The sequence below is a fragment of the Panulirus ornatus genome, chromosome 6, assembly GCF_036320965.1.
Source record: "Panulirus ornatus isolate Po-2019 chromosome 6, ASM3632096v1, whole genome shotgun sequence".
NCBI classification, from domain to species: domain Eukaryota; kingdom Metazoa; phylum Arthropoda; class Malacostraca; order Decapoda; family Palinuridae; genus Panulirus; species Panulirus ornatus.
In genome coordinates, this window is record NC_092229.1 from 43,806,299 (window position 1) to 43,825,898 (window position 19,600).

At 41.9% G+C, this 19,600-nt stretch overlaps 1 protein-coding gene across 1 annotated transcript in view; it reads right to left on the reverse strand.

Moving 5' to 3' along the window:
- Positions 1-19,600, reverse strand: part of LOC139749175 (uncharacterized) — a 141,143-nt gene that overhangs the window by 46,934 nt on the left and 74,609 nt on the right. Inside the window, exon 5 of the mRNA XM_071662834.1 lies at positions 9,735-10,957. Coding sequence (XP_071518935.1) covers positions 9,735-10,957 — 1,223 coding nt within the window. The remainder of the gene's footprint in view (positions 1-9,734; positions 10,958-19,600) is intronic.

Sequence of the window (19,600 nt, forward strand, 5' to 3'; positions counted from 1 at the left end):
GGTCGACTTGCTGTCAATGGACTGAACCAGGGCAAGTGAAACGTCTGGGGTAAAACATGGAAAGGTCTATGGGGCCTAGATGCGGAAAGGGAGTTGTGGTTTCGGTGCATTACACATGACAGCTAAAGACTGAGTGTGAACAGATGTGGCCTTTTTGTCTGTTTTCCTGGTGCTACCTCGCTGAAGAAAGGGGCAGCAGTGCTGTTTCCTGTGGGCGGGGTAGCACCAGGAATGGATGAAGGCAAGTAAGTATGAATATGTACATGTATATATATGTATATGTGTGTGTACGTGTACGTATGTGTATGTATATGTGTATATGTTTATATGTATATGAATGTATATGTGTAGGAATGAATATGTATATGAATGTATATGTGTTTTAGATATCTGCGAGTGGATTTGGCAGTGGATGGAACCATGGAAGCGGAAGTAAATCATAGGGTTGGGGAGGGGGTGAAAGTTCTGGGAGCGTTGAAAAATGTGTGGAAGTCGAGAACGTTATCTTGGAAAGCAAAAATGGGTATATTTGAAGCAATAGTGGTTCCAACAATGTTGTATGATTGCAAGGCATGGGCTATAGATAGAGTTGTGTGGAGGAGGGTGGATATGATGGAAATGAGATGTTTGAGGACAATATGTGGTGTGGGGTGGTTTGATCGAGTAAGTAATGAAAGGGTAAGAGAGATGTGTGGTGGTAAAAAGAGTGTGGTTGAGAGAGCAGAAGAGGATGTTTTGAAATGGTTTGGTCACATGGAGAGTGAGTGAGGAAAGATTGACAAAGAAGATATATGTGTCAGAGGAGGAGGGAACGAGGGGAAGTGGGAGACCAAACTGGTGGTGGAAAGATGGAGTGAAAAAGATTTTGAGTGATCAAGGCCTGAACATGCAGGAGGGTGAAAGACGTGGAGTGAAAAAGATTTTGAGTGATTGGGGCCTGAACATGCAGGAGGGTGAAAGGCGCGCAAGGAATAGAGTGAATTGGAACGATGTGGTATACTGGGGTCGACATGCTGTCAATGGATTGAACCAGGGCATGTGAAGCATCTGGGGTAAACCATGGAAAGTTTTGAAGGCCTGGATGAGGAAAGGGAGCTGTGATTTTGGTGCATTATACATGACAGCTAGAGATTGAGTGTGAACGAACGTGGCCTTTGTGTCTTTTCCTAGCGCTACCTCATGCACATGTGGGGGGAGGGGGTTGTCATTTCATGTGTGGCGGGGTGGTGACGGGAATGAATAAAGGCAGACAGTATGAATTATGTACATGTGTATATATATATATGTCTGTGTGTGTATATGTATACGTTGAGATGTATAGATATGTATATGTGCGTGTGGACGTGTATGTATATATATGTGTATGTGGGAGGGTTGGGCCGTTATTTCGTCTGTTTCCTTGCACTACCTTCCTAACGTGGGAAAGAGCTGTTAAGTATAATAACAATAATAAATTGTTCGCAATAATTGTATGATCTTCATACATACATATATACATCGTACATATATACATAAAGAGGAAAGTAGTGAAGAGCTGGAAACACCCCCAACTTGAATTCTATCTATATCTATATTCATTACACTTTGTCGCTGTCTCCCGCGTTAGCACAAGGAAACAGACGAAAGAATGGCCCAACCCACTCACATACACATGTATATACATACGAGTCCACACACGCACCTATACATACCTATACATCTCAACGTATACACATATATACACACACAGACATATACATATATACACATTTACATAATTCATACTATTTATACTTTATACTTTGTCGCTGTCTCCCGCGTTTGCGAGGTAGCGCAAGGAAACAGACGAAAGAAATGGCCCAACCCCCCCCCCCCAATACACATGTATATGCATACGTCCACACACGCAAATATACATACCTACACAGCTTTCCATGGTTTACCCCAGACGCTTCACATGCCTTGCTTCAATCCAGTGACAGCACGTCAACCCCGGTATACCACATCGCTCCAATTCACTCTATTCCTTGCCCTCCTTTCACCCTCCTGCATGTTCAGGCCCCGATCACACAAAATCTTTTTCACTCCATCTTTCCACCTCCAATTTGGTCTCCCTCTTCTCCGTTCCCTCCACCTCCGACACATATATCCTCTTGGTCAATCTTTCCTCACTCATCCTCTCCATGTGCCCAAACCACTTCAAAACACCCTCTTCTGCTCTCTCAACCACGCTCTTTTTATTTCCACACATCTCTCTTACCCTTACGTTACTCACTCGATCAAACCACCTCACACCACACATTGTCCTCAAACATCTCATTTCCAGCACATCCATCCTCCTGCACACAACTCTATCCATAGCCCACGCCTCGCAACCATACAACATTGTTGGAACCACTATTCCTTCAAACATACCCATTTTTGCTTTTCGAGATAATGTTCTCGACTTCCACACATTCTTCAAGGCCCCCAGGATTTTCGCCCCCTCCCCCACCCTATGATCCACTTCCGCTTCCATGGTTCCATCCGCTGCCAGATCCACTCCCAGATATCTAAAACACTTCACTTCCTCCAGTTTTTCTCCATTCCAACTCACCTCCCAATTGACTTGACCCTCAACCCTACTGTACCTAATAACCTTGCTCTTATTCACATTTACTCTTAACTTTCTTCTTCCACACACTTTTCCAAACTCAGTCACCAGCTTCTGCAGTTTCTCACATGAATCAGCCACCAGCGCTGTATCATCAGCGAACAACAACTGACTCACTTCCCAAGCTCTCTCATCCCCAACAGGCTTCATACTTGCCCCTCTTTCCAAAACTCTTGCATTTACCTCCCAAACAACCCCATCCATAAACAAATTAAACAACCATGGAGACATCATACACCCCTGCCGCAAACCTACATTCACTGAGAACCAATCACTTTCCTCTCTTCCTACACGTACACATGCCTTACATCCTCGATAAAAACTTTTCACTGCTTCTAACAACTTTCCTCCCACACCATATATTCTTAATACCTTCCACAGAGCATCTCTATCAACTCTATCATATGCCTTCTCCAGATCCATAAATGCTACATACAAATCCATTTGCTTTTCTAAGTATTTCTCACATACATTCTTCAAAGCAAACACCTGATCCACACATCCTCTACCACTTCTGAAACCACACTGCTCTTCCCCAATCTGATGCTCTGTACATGCCTTCACCCTCTCAATCAATACCCTCCCATATAATTTACCAGGAATACTCAACAAACTTATACCTCTGTAATTTGAGCACTCACTCTTATCCCCTTTGCCTTTGTACAATGGCACTATGCACGCATTCCGCCAATCCTCAGGCACCTCACCATGAGTCATACATACATTAAATAACCTTACCAACCAGTCAACAATACAGTCACCCCCTTTTTTAATAAATTCCACTGCAATACCATCCAAACCTGCTGCCTTGCCGGCTTTCATCTTCCGCAGAGCTTTCACTACCTCTTTTCTGTTTACCAAATCATTTTCCCTAACCCTCTCACTTTGCACACCACCTCGACCAAAACACCCTATATCTGCCACTCTATCATCAAACACATTCAACAAACCTTCAAAATACTCACTCCATCTCCTTCTCACATCACCATAATTCATACTGTCTGCCCTTATTCATTCCTGTCGCCACCCCGCCACACATGAAATGACCCCCCCCCCCCCACATGTGCATGAGGTAGCGCTAGGAAAAGACAACAAAGGCCACATTCATTCACACTCAGTCTCTAGCTGTCATGTATAATGCACCGAAACAACAGCTCCCTTTCCACATCGAGGCCCCAAAAACTTCCCATGGTTTACCCCAGACGCTTCACATGCCCTGGTTCAATCCATCGACAGCATATCGACCCCGGTATACCACATCGTTCCAATTCACTCTATTCCTTGCAAGCCTTTCACCCTCCTGCATGTTCAGGCCCCGATCACTCAAAATCTTTTTCACTACATCTTTCTACCTCCAATTTGGTCTCCCACTTCTCCTCGTCCCTTCCACCACTGGCACATAAATCCTCTTGGTCAATCTTTCCTCGGTCATTCTCTCCATGTGACCAAACCATTTCAAAACACCCTCTTCTGCTCTCTCAACTACACCCTTTTTACTACCACACATCTCTCTTACCCTTTCATTACTTACTCGATCAAACCACCTCACACCACACATTGTCCTCAAACATCTCATTTCCATCACATCCACCCTCCTCCGCACAACTCTATCTATAGCCCACGCCTCGCAACCGTACAACATTGTTGGAGCCACTCTTCCTTCAAACATACCCATTTCTGCTTTCCAACATAAGGTTCTTGACTTCCACATATTTTTCAATGCTCCCAGAACTTTCGCCCCCTCCCCCACCCTACGATTCACTTCCGCTTCCATGGTTCCATTCGCTCCCAAATCCACTCCTAGATATCTAAAACACTTTACTTCCTCCAGTTTTTCTTCATTCAAGCTTACCTCCCAGGTGACTTGTCCCTCAACCCTACTGTCCCTAATAACCTTGCTCTTATTCACATTTACTCTCAGCTTTCTTCTTTCACAAACTTACCAAACTTAGTCGCCAGCTTCTGCAGTTTCTCACCCGAATCAGCCACCAGTGCTGTATCATCAGCAAACAACAACTGACTCACTTCCCAAGCTCTCTCGTCCACAACAGACTGCACACTTGCCCCTTTCCAAAACTCTTGCATTCACCTCCCTAACAACCCCATCCATAAACAAATTAAACAAACATGGAGACATCACACCCCTGCCACAAACCAATATTCACTGAGAACCAATCACTTTCCACTCTTCCTACACGTACACATGCCTTACATCCTCGATAAAAACTTTTCACTGCTTCTAACAACTTACCTCCCACACCATATATTCTTAATACCTTCCACAGAGCATCTCTATCAACTCTATTGAATATTATTTCCTAAAATTTGAAAAGGATGAAGGAGCCAAGCATGGAGTGCTCATCCTTTTCAAAGACTCAGGCCAGAGTGTCTGAATGCATGTGGAAACAATCAAGATGAGAAGAAGGAAAAGATGGGAAATATTTTTCAGAGGAGGAACTTGAATATTCTGGCTCTGAGCAAAATTAAGACTAAGGGGAAAGAATGGTTTGGAAATGTCTAAGGGATAAAGTCAATGCTTAGTGTGATAGTGAGACTTAAGGAAAGGGTAACAGTACAGCTGAAGTAGTTGTGGGAATGTGTGAGGGTGTATGGAAGTGAGCCCCACACTGGTGTGGCTAAAACTGAAAGTGGACTAAAAGATGTGGGTAATTATTAGTGCTTCTGTACTAGGTCAAAAGAAGAATAGTGAACAGAGGAGAGTGTTTTAGGAGAGGCTGGGTGATACAAGGAGCTGAGTATCAGCGATAGGTGATTTGAAGTGAGAGTGGGCAATGTGGCAGTTGAGGGTATAATTGGTGGCATGGGGCACCTAGTGTTAAGAATGAGGACAGTGACAGATTGTGGAGTTTGTGTGCTGAATAACGACTAGTAATGGGGAATATCTAGTATAAAAAGAAGGATATACATTTGTATACATGAGCAGGAAAGATGTTAGCATGCATTATTGGATTACATAACTTATTAGCATGCAAAGTAAAGGTTTTGGATGTGAATGTCCTGAGAGGAGCAGCTAATGAGAAGGCTAATCATTACTTCATGAAGGTGAGGGTGAAGGTTTGTAGAGGCTTTATGAAAAGGGAAAATGATAAGGGTGTGAGGAATTGTAGAACTAAGCACGCTTGGAAGAGAGACTTGTTGAGAAGAGATTACAGGAATGAATGAGTGTACAATGGCAAGAGGGTTGGAGTATTTGAAGTTAGGGAGTGGGTGAAAAATGGGAGGTATTTCGGAAAGCAATGCTTACATGTGCAAGAGGAGTGCACAGCATGCAGAGGGTGGGAAGCAGACAGGTGAGAAACATTACTGAAGGGTAAGATGGAGAAGTTTTGCTACGGAATGAGAAAAGAGGTGTATGGATTTTATCTGCAAGAGGGAGTGAAAGTAACTGGGATATGCCCATGAGAATGCAGTAGATCAACAGGAAGGTGCAGAGGATAAAAAAAAAAAGGTAAATGAGAGTTGAGGTGAGTGGGTATCAGCAAACCAAGAATATGAAAATGCTTTGGTACTAGGTAAACAGTGTGAGAAAAACAAGAGAACAAATGGGAATGTGCTGAGAGGGGCAGCTAATAGAATGTCTGATCACTGCTTCATCAAGGCGAGGGTGAAAGTTTGGAGAGGCTCTATGAAAAGAAGAAATGATATGGGTATGAAGAATCATCGAAGTAAGAAGAGATACCAGGAAAAAATGAGTGTAGAACAGCAAGAGGGTTGGAGTATTTGAAGTTAGGGAGTGGATGAGAAATGGGAGGTACTTAGGAAAGCAATGCTTAAATGTACAAGAGGAGTGCATGGTATGCAGAGGGTGGGAGGCAGACAGATTAGAAAGAGTAGTGAAGGGTGAGATGAAGAAGCTTTGCTAGGGAATGAGAAAAGAGAGGTGTATGGATTATATCTGCTGGAAGGAGTGAAAGTAACTGGGATATACATGAGAATGCAGTAGATCAACAGGAAGGTGCAAAGGATGAAAAAAAAAAAAGGTAAATGAGAGTTGAGGTGAGCGAGTATCAACAAACCAGGAAGAATATGAGAATGTTTCATTAGCAGGTAAACAGTGCAAGAAAAACAAGAGAACAAATGAGAACATCAGTGAAGATGGATATAGGAAGCGATAGAGGGCAAAAATGAGGTTGAGGAAATGGGGTTAGCATTTTGAAGGGTTGTCAAAGGTGAATGATACAGTGGCAGATGTGGGATATTTTGGACATAGATGTATGCTAAGTAAGAGGCATGCATAATGGTTTAGTGCAGATGGAACTTCAGTTGAATTTCTGAAGAAAGGGGATGATAGTACTGCTGACTGGTCAGTTAGGATTTTCAGTAAATACATGACTCATGGTGAGGTGCCTGAGGACTGGCAGAATGCCTGTATAGTGCCATGGTAAGAGTGCAAGAGAGGCAAATATGAATGTTCAAATCACAGAGGCACAAGTTTGTTGAGTGTATCAGGTAAGTTGTATAGGGGAGTGGTAACTGAGAAGGTGGTGCCACGCAGAGTTTCAGTTTGGGAAGGAACAACATGGCTTCAGGAGTGGTAAAGGATGTATGAATCTGATGTTTACTTCGAAGAATTTGTACATGAGACATTTTTGTGAAACAGATGGACTTGTATGTAGCATTTATGCATCTGGAAAAAGTATTAGGTACATTTAATATATTTGAACATAAATTAGAGGCATTAGGGAGACACATTAGGTAGTAGTAGTCAGTACAAACATTACAAAGAAGCCTCTGGAAACACTATGCTAAAGTTGCCCTCTGCTAGTGGCCTGTTAAGGGTGGGGCACTAAAGGCTACAAAGCAGCACTGAAGTTCACCAGATGTGGAAACTCTTTTGCCGAGGCCACTCCAATGAGGGAGGTCCCAGAGGGAACAGGCTTCAGAGATACAGATTGATAGAAAAAGCATATGACAGGGTTGACTGAGAAGCTCTGTGGAAGGTGTTGTGAACATATGGTAAGGGAAGAGTGCTGCTAGAGTGGTGACGAGGTTTTATCAGGAGAATAATGCATGTGTGCAAGAAAGGAGAGAAAAGGGTGACCGGTTCCTGGTGAAAGTGGGTCTGTGGCAGGGGTGAGTGATGTCACCATGGTTGTTTAAATAAACACAGACAGGGTGGTGAGACATGAATGGGTCTTGGAGAGAGGAGCAGGTATGCAGTCTGCTGCAGGAGAGAAATCGGTTGTCATTTGCTGATGACAGATGACTTGTAGTAGATTCGAGTGAGAAACTGCAGAAGCTGTCTATATTTGGGAATATGTGAGAAAGGAGAAAGTTGAGAGTAAATGTGACAAAAGCAATGTAACATTACATTTATCAGAGATAAGGTAGAGGTTGTTTGGAATGCAAGTTTGAATGGAGGGAACTTGGAAGAAGTGGATATTTAAGATATCTGGGTGTGACAGTAAATGGAACCACTGGAGCCAAAGTGAGCCATCTGGTGGATGAGGAGGCAAAGTCCTGAGCACAATGAGGTATAAGTGTAAAGAGAGGTCATTGTCTGTAAAGGCAGAGACAGGTATGTCTGATTGTACTGTAGTCCCATTGGTGATATATGAATGCAAGGCATAAGCTTTAGATTAAAATGTAATGAAGAAGGTGGATGTCTAGAATATGAAATGTTTGAGGATATGTGCTGCAAGGTGGGTTGACTATATAAAAAATGATAGGGTAAGAAAGAAGTGTACCATAAGAGAAGTATGTCTGAGAGAATTGATAAGGGTGTGCTGAAATAGTTTGGGCATATGGAAAGGATGAGTGAGGAGAGGATGACTAAGAGGGCATACTTGTTAGAAGTGGAGGGAACATGGAAAAGAGGGAAACCTAAAGGGAGAGGGAAGGATGGAGTGAAAATGCTTTGAAGGTTCAGGGCTTGGATGTGCAGTGGAGTGTGAAGTGTGCAACAGATAGAACAAATTGGAGTGATGTGGTATACAGGGGACGACATCAAGTTGTGAAGGTGCTGAACCTGGGTACATGAGATAGTTGGGGGAAATATCAGAGAGGTCTGTGGGGCATGGTTGTGAACTGATGGCTCAGGCTTTGATGCATAACAGTGAGAGAAAGGATGTGAGCAAATGAGGACATTGTTCATGTGCTCCAATCACTACCCCACTAATACAGGAAATGGCGATCATGTATGAAAAAGAAATTATCTACATATAACTCCATAAGGATCCTTTCCCTGAAAGTGTTCTGGAATTACTACAAGAACCCTTCTCCACAAGCTCTTATAGCTAAAAGGCTGCTCTATTCACAGTAGCAGGGAAATGATGGACTCCTTTGGAGTGACAAGTTCTTTCATGAGACCATTGTCCCAATGATATAGTCTTGCTAATAGTGTTATTTCACTAATACTGAACTGGCGGAGTCGTCACACCTATTACATACTTGCTTCCAACTTTCTACCCCAGGAATCCCTTCTATCTTTATGAGGCTTTTGTAGCACTCAGGAAGCTGACTATATCCACCAGTCAGGACCACAGGCCATAAGTGCAACGATGTGTGTATGTCTATGTGTAGAGAGTGCAGGAAAACTGAGAAGTAAGTGCTTGGTGATAGGTAGCAGGAGGAGCATGTCTCTGCCCTATTTCCAGGCTGTGGGGTTGGGTGCCATGGGTCTACAAAATCAATACACACAAAAGGTGTATGTATATATGCCTCTATGCACTTGATGTCCCTAATGCAAATGATATGGGAGTCGATGGTATACACAGGCACATGGATAGATAGATACACTTAGGTAGACAGACAGAAGGAATGAAACGAATAAGAGAGAGAGCCAACTGGGATCTCCATCCCATGTCAATGTCTGGCAAAGGGCAGGGCTGCTTAGTTCCCTGGGTAAGACTTGCTACCCTAGTTTTACATAAACCTGTAAATTCTCAAAATACATATAAAAAAACAATGAAATCTGGAGTTTTACAAAATCTACATATAATAGCAACTTTACACATGTAATATAACATCAAAAGATAAGTGCAAACAAGTCACATTCTGAAAAGTTTGTAAATTGCAAACAATATCTTAATCCAGCAAATCAGTCAATATAGACTATAAAAATTTATCATTATCTCCTTACCTGAATGGTCTAAATCCCAGCAATGGTGGTGGTATAGACAGGAGTGGGTGAGGTGGAAGGTCGGTAAATGGAGGGAGAAGGTCTGTATTTGGGGGAAGCAATGGAGGTGGTGGTCCATGGGGGGGAAAGATTTCTGCCACAGGAGGCAGTAACTCCCAAGGAGGAACACCATCAGTTGGTGGGAATGTTGGTGGAGGGACCAAAAATGGCCCCTTTGGAGGTGGCCCTACTGGCCCACAATGTCCAGAACCATCTTTTGATGGTCCTGCAAGTTGTTCCGACACTCTTGACACTGGTGGAGATCCCTGATTACCAGACTGTGAGGCCACAGACAGAGGAACACCACGTTCATCTTCAGGTCGAGGTTTCCTCATCATGCTTGGAGATATTTCTCCATTAGCAGAGATGGACTGTTGAGAATTTAGAAACTTTGGTGATGACTGAGGTCGATTTGTGAGGGTATGACCATTTAGGTTACCCGAGTTAGCTTGATTAGCTGCCGAGGCAGAGAAACTGGGTGCACATAGTGCTGCAAGTGCTCCTAAGGGATGACTATTAAGGGTGCTTATACTGGATTGTGATGATCCATCATGGATACCCATCCCACTTAAAAGATTAACCATTTGTTGTCCTTTATCACTAAGACCATTAGGCTGGTGTGAAGACTGAACAGAGGGTCCAGAACCTGAAACTGAAGGCTGGCCACGCATCACATCTACACCAAGATTAGACTTGACACCAAGGGAAGTCATGGAAAATGGGTCACTTGATGTGGGTGTTGAAGAAGGAGGTAAGAGATCATGTGGCAAATCCCTTGTAGGGGGGAGAAGCTGGCTCAGTCCCAAGGTTGTTGTATCTCCTAAATCAGAACTTCCAAGAAGGAGAGGATCAAGGTCACCCAATGGAGGGAGGAGAGACAGTCCAGGAGAGCTGCCACCATTTAGCTGGTTGAGACGTTGTAAGTTATCCAAGAAATTCTTCTGTGCATTCAGCTCACTGGTAAACTGGTCAAAGTCATGGTTGACATTTCTATTAGCATGTAGGCCAAGAGAATCAGCTGGTCCTTTCCGAACATCACAAATGGAAGCTTGACTACTACAGGACATCCCTGGTGGTGATCCTGTTCCACCAACCCCAAGAAAGGAGCCATAGCCAGAATCTCGGGAACTTCCACTTAATTCCCTCTCACGAAAGAATTCGCCATAGTTTCCCTGCAAACCAGTCTGGAGAGAAAAAAGAAAGTAAAAAAGAAAGTCTTCTCACTAACACTGTTCACCCAATCAGTCAATCTTCCCAGTATATCTTCTGAGAGAATATATCTATTGCTAGTATTCCATTTAACTGCATTCAAAACTACAAAGTTATTTCTGATTATCCTTCTCAAGCAAAAACAGTGTATCTAAGCATACTCTACTCTATATATCATGATCCAAAACAATTAACATTTCTTAAATTTGCTTTCACAGGGGCTGTAAGTATTGAAGAATGAAAAACCATATTTCTCTACCAAACCATAACCCTATAAGCATCTAAAAGTGTTCATGTGAGATAAAAACACCATTTCACCCTACCATTTATGGTAAATCTATGAGATACCCTATTCAACCATCAAAAAAATACATAAGGATGGAGGATGCTTGTTCACAGGACTTACCAAACATATAGTAACCTGCTAAGTAAAGAGATTATATGATATAGCAAAACTGATTAACAATATTTACTCACTGATTGTTGGTGACTGCCCCAAGCCTGTCTCTGTCTCGAAACAAGTTATGGTTTTTCAAAAAGGAAAGAGTAAAATACGACATGATTTTGCCATGATGGCATAGCTAGCAAGTAGTGTTCACCACAAGTTGTTCCATTGTTATCTATATATATGGTACTGATTTCAACCAAAAAATCTGTTTTCTTAATTTCTTGTGGTCATTCCTTGCATGTTCCTTTTTCCTCCCATTAGTACATTAAATACAGTAGATGTTCGAGCTTCTTCCACGGAATTCATATATTTTTTCTGATATATTTCTGGCATGTTCCACGGTATTTCTGCTGACTTTATAACTCTATATCTTTCTTGGTGAGAAACTTTCATTATCAATATGCTTTCCTTTACTCCTTTAATTTGTTGTCATATGATGATTATCATACATCTTTCTTCTCTTCACAGAATATAAAGTTCCATTTCTTTAACCCTTTCATGGTAGTTCAACTGTTCCACTCCTTGATTTTGTTAATGATGTGCTTATGAATTCTCTTTTTGTTTCCATTTGTTCTATGGGTGAGCATATGATACAAAAGCATTCCATTATGCTTCTCATGTGTACATGTATGCATGTGTCAGAAGTGGAGAGGACAAGATGAACAGGGAGACCAAACTGAAGATGGAAGGATGGAGTGAAAAAGTTTTTGAGCAATCAGAGCCTGAACATGTAGGAGGTCAAATGACAGGCATGGGGTAGAATTAATTTGAATGATGCAGTATACTGGGGTCAACATGCAGTCAATGGACTTAACCAGGGCATCTGAAGTGTTCATGGTAAACCATGGAAAGTTCTGTGGGGCCTAGTTGTGGATAGTGAACAGTGTTTTAGGTGCATTACACATGACAACTACAGAATGGATGTGAGAGGATGTGGGCTTTCTTCGTCTGTTCCTGTCGCTACCTTGCGAACATGGGAAACTGTAACCAAGTCTGAAAAAAGTGCATACTAAACATTTCATAAACAATTTTCTCTCTCTTAAGAAGGTTCTCAATATCACACTATTCATTAATTGGCTTGACAGTTTCTCAATATGTTTTCTGAATTGTAATTTTCAATCTATTATGATAAATGTTTTACATTTTTATCACTTTCATGTGACTGCTGGGCTTTCATATGGTGTTAACAATGTTTTCTCACTTGTCCCAAAACTTTCTCAAATCTACCTCAAGAAATATTCAGTATGTTCACTTCTGCCCATCTGCAGGTCTTGTATGTCTTTTTACATATCACTTTGATCAGCATCTGATCCAAACATTTTGTTTAATCGGGTCATCAGCAAAAAGCATTTTACTCTGCTCTCTTTCCTTTCACTGTCAATATCTGAAGGCGAGAAGGAGGCAATTTTTCCACTTATGACAAATACATCTTCTTTGTCAACCTCTTCTTACTCATTCTCTGCATATACATCTTCTTTGTCAACCTCTTCTTACTCATTCTCTTCATATGTCCAAACCATTTCAACACACCCTCAACAGCTCTCTCAACCACACTCTTTTTATTATCAAACTTTCCCATTATCCTTTTATTATTCAAGCAATCAAACCACCTCACACCACATCTTGGTCTAAAACATTTCATTTCTAATGCATCCAACCTCCTCTGCACACCATCTATAACCCATGCCTCGCACCCATGTAATATTGTTGAAACTATTATACCTTCAAACATAACCCTTTTTGCCTTCCCAGATAACATTCTCTCCTTCCACACATTCTTCTATGCTTCCAGAATCTTCACCCCCTTCATCCATCATATGACTCACTTCCGCTTCCATGGTACTATCCATATGCCACCAAGTCCACTCCCAGATATCTAAAAATTTCACTTCTTCCAATTTCTCTCCCTTCAAATTCACACCCCATTTAAACTTACTATACCTAATAATGTTGTTTTTACTCAAACCTACTCTCAACTTCCTCCTTTCATACACTTCCACACTTAGTCACCAATATCCACAATTTCACACTCACATCTGCTAACAATATTATGTCATCAGCAAACAAACACTGACTCACTTCCCAGGCACCATCATAACCTACGGAATGCATATTTTCCCCTCTCTCTATAAGACTCTTGCATTTTACCTCTCTCACCACCCCATCCATAAAAATATCAAACAGCCATAATGACATCATACACCCCTGCAACACACCAACCTTCATTTGGAACCATTCACTCTCTTCTCTTCATATTCATACATATGGCTTACTCCCTCGATGAAACCTTCACACTCCTTCCTGCAGCTTTCCTCCCACATCATATATTCTTAAGACCTTCCATGTAGCATCTCTATCAATCCAATCATATGCTTTCTTCAGATCCATAAATGTCACTTACAAATCCTTTCATTTCTCTAATTACTTTTCACATACATTCTTTAAAACAAACACCTGATTCACACATCTACCACCTCTAAAACCAAACTGTTCCTCCCCAATCTGATGCTCTGTTCATACCCTCATCCTCTCAATTACTACTCTCCCATACAACTTACAAGGCAATCCTCTCAATTAGTACTCTCCTATAAAACTTGCAAGGTAATCTCAACAAACTTATACCCCTGTAGTTTGAACATTCACCTTTATCACCCCTTGCGTTTACACAGTGGCACTATACATGCATTCCCCAATCCTTAGGCACCTCATCATGATCCATACACACACTGAAAATCCAAACTAACTCATCAACAACACAGTCACCCCTTTCTTAAGAAATTCAACAGTAATCTCACCCACTCTAGCAGCTTTACCACATTTCATCACATGAAAAGTTTTCATCACCTCTTCTTTCTTCACCAAACCACTCACTATAACTCTCACTTTGCATATAACCCCCATCCAAACATCCTACATTTGCCACCCTATCATCAAATACAATATAGAAAATCCATCAATAACTATTTTAAGAAGGTCAAGCGAGACCATTACTATCCAAATACGGAGCTGAGGTCAGGATGGGCTCGTCTGATTCTCTCTGACCATTGTAACCTGGGATCGTGTTCCTACTGCACAGGGATGGAGGACTTGGTATCCTGTGGCTGGCAATGACTTGTCCCATCCATCTATGTCCTATTGGTGGACCATCAAAGAGCTTTATGGCAATGGTCATGTTTGTCTGGCTGTTGATGACAAGTGCTTTCTTTTAGTCTCCTCCAATCACTGCAACTAGTAATGATTTTGGTGTCATCCACAATAATCTCCCTTGCTTTTGTTCATGATGTTGTTTGATTCCACCTTGTAAGTGAAGCAAGAGGTGGCTACTCAGGATGCAGGTTGTATGCCCAATATAGTTTATGTGGTAAAGGCTGACAGTCCCCAATACTGCATCAGTACTCATATACCACATTGGTATGATTCAAACTTCCAGAGAGACCTAATATTTTATTGTTCATTACGAGCGAGCATGTTTTCAGATTGTTGTAGTATATCATCACACTGGTATCCTCGTCTTCATCAATCACTTTCCAGTCTTTGGCCTCAGTATCTCCCACAACCTTCTCGTCCATTCGATATGATGTCGCAAAGTCTTCCCATAGTAAACTTTAATGATGTCACATTGAGATTGTCTGTTTGCCATGAGATATTGCTCTAGCATGTTGTTCACAATGATATCAAATTCTGTATTTGAATATCCGTTGTTAATCAACATTTGCCAGACATGTCAGAGTTCTTAATGTAGAAGTAACCAGACCGAGCACACCTTGAACACTTCTCCTCATGTATGCAAGAATAACACTCCTTTTGTAATTCTGAGTGCATTCACTTTCTCCATTCATACATTTACCTTGATTGGTGGGCTTTCTGTAAATGTTGGTGATGAAATATCCTTTTGTGGCACTCAACATAACATGCAAGAAAGAATCTTACCATTATCAATCAGCTCTGAAGTAAAGCTTAAGCCTGAAGTTTCTTGGAGTTGGTTGCAAAGGTTTTCAAGCAAACTTAAGTTATCTATGCAGATAAAAATGTCATCTATAAATCTGCATTAAATTTGTTGTGTCATGCTCTCAGGTCGCAGTGCTGTAGTTTTGATATTTGATATAAATGCCTGCGCAAAGAGAACCCCCACATGGGACCCCATGGATATTCCGTCCACCTGCCAACAAAGGCTGCCTTGTGGACATCTGAAAGGTGCTTCCATGGTGCAGGTATGTAACACTTCTCTTGACATTTTTCTGGGCATCTTCAGGAGAGGTAAGACATGGTGTTTGTAACCATAATCCAGGATGATGTCTATTGTCCTCTACACAGGTACATTTGTGATGAAAGACTCCACATACAGGGAAGCTGTAATGCCATGAGGTTTCTTATTCCAAAGGATGTCAATAAACTCTTCAGTCGATTGTAGGGAATAAATTACTAGGACATGAGATGAGATTAATTTTAGCTTCTTGGCTAACCTGTAGGTAGGTGAAGGGATCTGGGAGATAATCGCCCTTAGAAGAATGCCCGGCATGTGTGTTCTGCGTTAAGACACTTCATATCAACATATACATACACATACACAGATGTAAACATATAAAAACGTACATATTCATACTTGCTTGCCTTCATCCATTCCTGTTGCTACCCTGCCACAAAGGAAATAGCATCATTACCCCCGCTCCAATGAGGTAGTGCCAGGAAATGAGCAAAAAAGTCCACATTCATTTACCCACAGTCTCTAGCTGTCATGTGATAAGCACCAAAACCACAGTTCCCTATTCACATCCAGGCCCTACAGACCTTTCCATGGTTTACCGTAGACACTTCCTACACCTTGGTTCAGTCCACTGACAGCATATCGACCCCAGTATACCACATCAATCCAATTCGCTCTATTCCTTGCACGCCTTTCACCCTCATGTATGTTCAGGCCCCGATCACTCAAAATCTTTTTTACTCCATCCTTCCACCTCTAATTTGGTCTCCCACTTCTCCTTGTTCCCTCTACCTCTGACATATATAGCCTCTTTGTCAATCTTTCCTCACTCATTCTCTCCATATGTCCAAACCATTTCAACAAACCGTATTCTGCTCTCTCAACCACACTCTTTTATATTTCCACACATCTCTCTTTCCCTTTCATTACTTACTCAATCAAACCACCTCACACCACAAATTGTCCTCAAACACTCAATTTCCAACACATCCACTCTTCTCCATACAACCGTATCTATAGCCCATGCCTCATAACCATATAATAATGTTGGAAATACTATTCCTTCAAACATGCCCATTTTTGCTCTCCAAGATAACGTTCTCTCCTTCCACACATTCTTCATCGCTCCCAGATCCTTCACCCCCTCCCCCACCCAGTGACTCACTTCCACTTCCATGGTTCCATCCGCTACTATGTCCACTACCAGATATCCAAAACACTTCACTACCTCCAATTTTTCTCCATTCAAACTTACATTCCAATTACCTTGTCCCTCAACCATACTGAACCAAATAACCTTACTATTATTCACATTTACTCTCAACTATCTCCTGTCACACTTTTCCAAACTCAGTCACCAATCTCTGCAGTTTCTCACCCAAATCAGCCACTACAGCTGTATCATCAGCAAAAAAAAAAAAAACTGCTTCATTTCCCAAGCCCTCTCATCCACAACAGACAGCATACTTACCCCTCTCTCCATAACTCTTGCATTTACCTCCCTCACCACACCATCCATAATTAGATTAAACACCACACATCCCTGCTGCAAATTGACATTCACTGGGAACCAATCACTCTCTTCTCTTCCTACTCGTACACATGCTTTACATCCTTGGTAAAACTTTTCACTGCCTCTAACAACTTACCTCCCACACCATATACTCGTAAAACCTTCCACAAAGCATCTCTATCAACTCTATCATATGCATTCTCCAGATCCATAAAGGCTACATACAAATCTATCTGTTTTTCTAAGTATTTCTTACATACATTCTTTAAACATCCTTTACCACTTCTGAAACCACACTGCTCTTCCCCAATCTCTGTACATGCCTTCATCCTTTCAATTAATACCCTTCCATATATAATTTTCCAGGAATACTCAACAAACTTATGCCTCTGTAGTTCGAACATTCACTTTATCCCCTTTGCCTTTGTACAATGGCATTGTGCATGCATTACGCCAATCTTTAGGCACTTCACCATGATCCATACGTACACTGAATATCCTCAGCAACCAATCAACAACACAGTCACCCCCTTTTCTAATAAATTCCACTGCAAAACCATCCAAATCTGCTGCCTCTCCAGAATTCATCTTCCACAAAGCTTTCACTATCTCTTCTCTCTTTACCAGACCATTCTCCCTGACCCTCTCACTTCGCACACCAACCTGACCAAAACACCCTATATCTGCCACTCTATCATCAAACACATTCAACAAACCTTCAAAACACTCACTCCATCTCCTTCTCACTTCATCACTACCTCTTATTACCTCCCCACTTGCCCTCTTCACCAATGTTCCCATTTGTTCTCTTGTCTTATGCACGTTGTATACCTCCTTCCAAATCATCTTTTTGTTCTCCCTAAAATTTAAAGATACTCTCTCACCCCAACTCTCATTTGCACTCTTTTTCACCTCTTGCACCTTTCTCTTGATATCCTGTCGCTTTCTTTTATACATCTCCCAGTCATTTGCACTACTTCCCTGCAAGTATCATCCAAACACCTCTCTTTTCTCTTCACTAACAACCTTACTTTTTCAGCCCACCACTCACTACCCTTTCTAATCTGCCCACCTCCTAGCTTTCTCAAGCCACATGCATCTTTTGTGCAAGCCATCACTGCTTCCCTAAATACATCCCATCCCTCCCCCACTTCCCTAATGACATCTGTTCTCACCTTTTGCCATTCTACTCTCAATCTCTCCTGGTATTTCTTCACACAAGTCTACTTTCCAAGCTCACTTACTCTCACCTCTCTCTTCTCCCCAACATTCTCCTTATCTGGAAACCTCTTCAAATCTTCACCTTCGCCTCCACAACATAGTGATCAGACATCCCTCCAGCTGCCCCTCTCAGCACATGAACATCCAGAAGTCTCTCTTTTAGTTGCCTATCAATTAACACGTAATCCAATAATGCCCTTTGACCATCTCTCCTATTCACATACATATACTTATGTATATCTCTCTTTACAAACCAGGTATTCCCAATCACCAGTCCTTTTTCAGCACACAAATCTACAAGCTCTTCCCCATTTTCATTTACAACACTGAAAACCCCATGCACACGAATTATACCCTCAACTGCCACATCACTCACCTTCACATTTAAATTACCCATCACTATAACCATGATTGGTTCTCAGTGAATGTAGGTTTGCGGCAGGGGTGTGTGATGTCTCCATGGTTGTTTAATTTGTTTATGGATGGGGTTGTTAGGGAGGTAAATGCAAGAGTCCTGGAAAGAGGGGCAAGTATGAAGTCTGTTGGGGATGAGAGAGCTTGGGAAGTGAGTCAGTTGTTGTTCGCTGATGATACAGCGCTGGTGGCTGATTCATGTGAGAAACTGCAGAAGCTGGTGACTGAGTTTGGTAAAGTGTGTGGAAGAAGAAAGTTAAGAGTAAATGTGAATAAGAGCAAGGTTATTAGGTACAGTAGGGTTGAGGGTCAAGTCAATTGGGAGGTGAGTTTGAATGGAGAAAAACTGGAGGAAGTGAAGTGTTTTAGATATCTGGGAGTGGATCTGTCAGCGGATGGAACCATGGAAGCGGAAGTGGATCATAGGGTGGGGGAGGGGGCGAAAATTTTGGGAGCCTTGAAAAATGTGTGGAAGTCGAGAACATTATCTCGGAAAGCAAAAATGGGTATGTTTGAAGGAATAGTGGTTCCAACAATGTTGTATGGTTGCGAGGCGTGGGCTATGGATAGAGTTGTGTGCAGGAGGATGGATGTGCTGGAAATGAGATGTTTGAGGACAATGTGTGGTGTGAGGTGGTTTGATCGAGTAAGTAACGTAAGGGTAAGAGAGATGTGTGGAAATAAAAAGAGCGTGGTTGAGAGAGCAGAAGAGGGTGTTTTGAAATGGTTTGGGCACATGGAGAGAATGAGTGAGGAAAGATTGACCAAGAGGATATATGTGTCGGAGGTGGAGGGAACGAGGAGAAGAGGGAGACCAA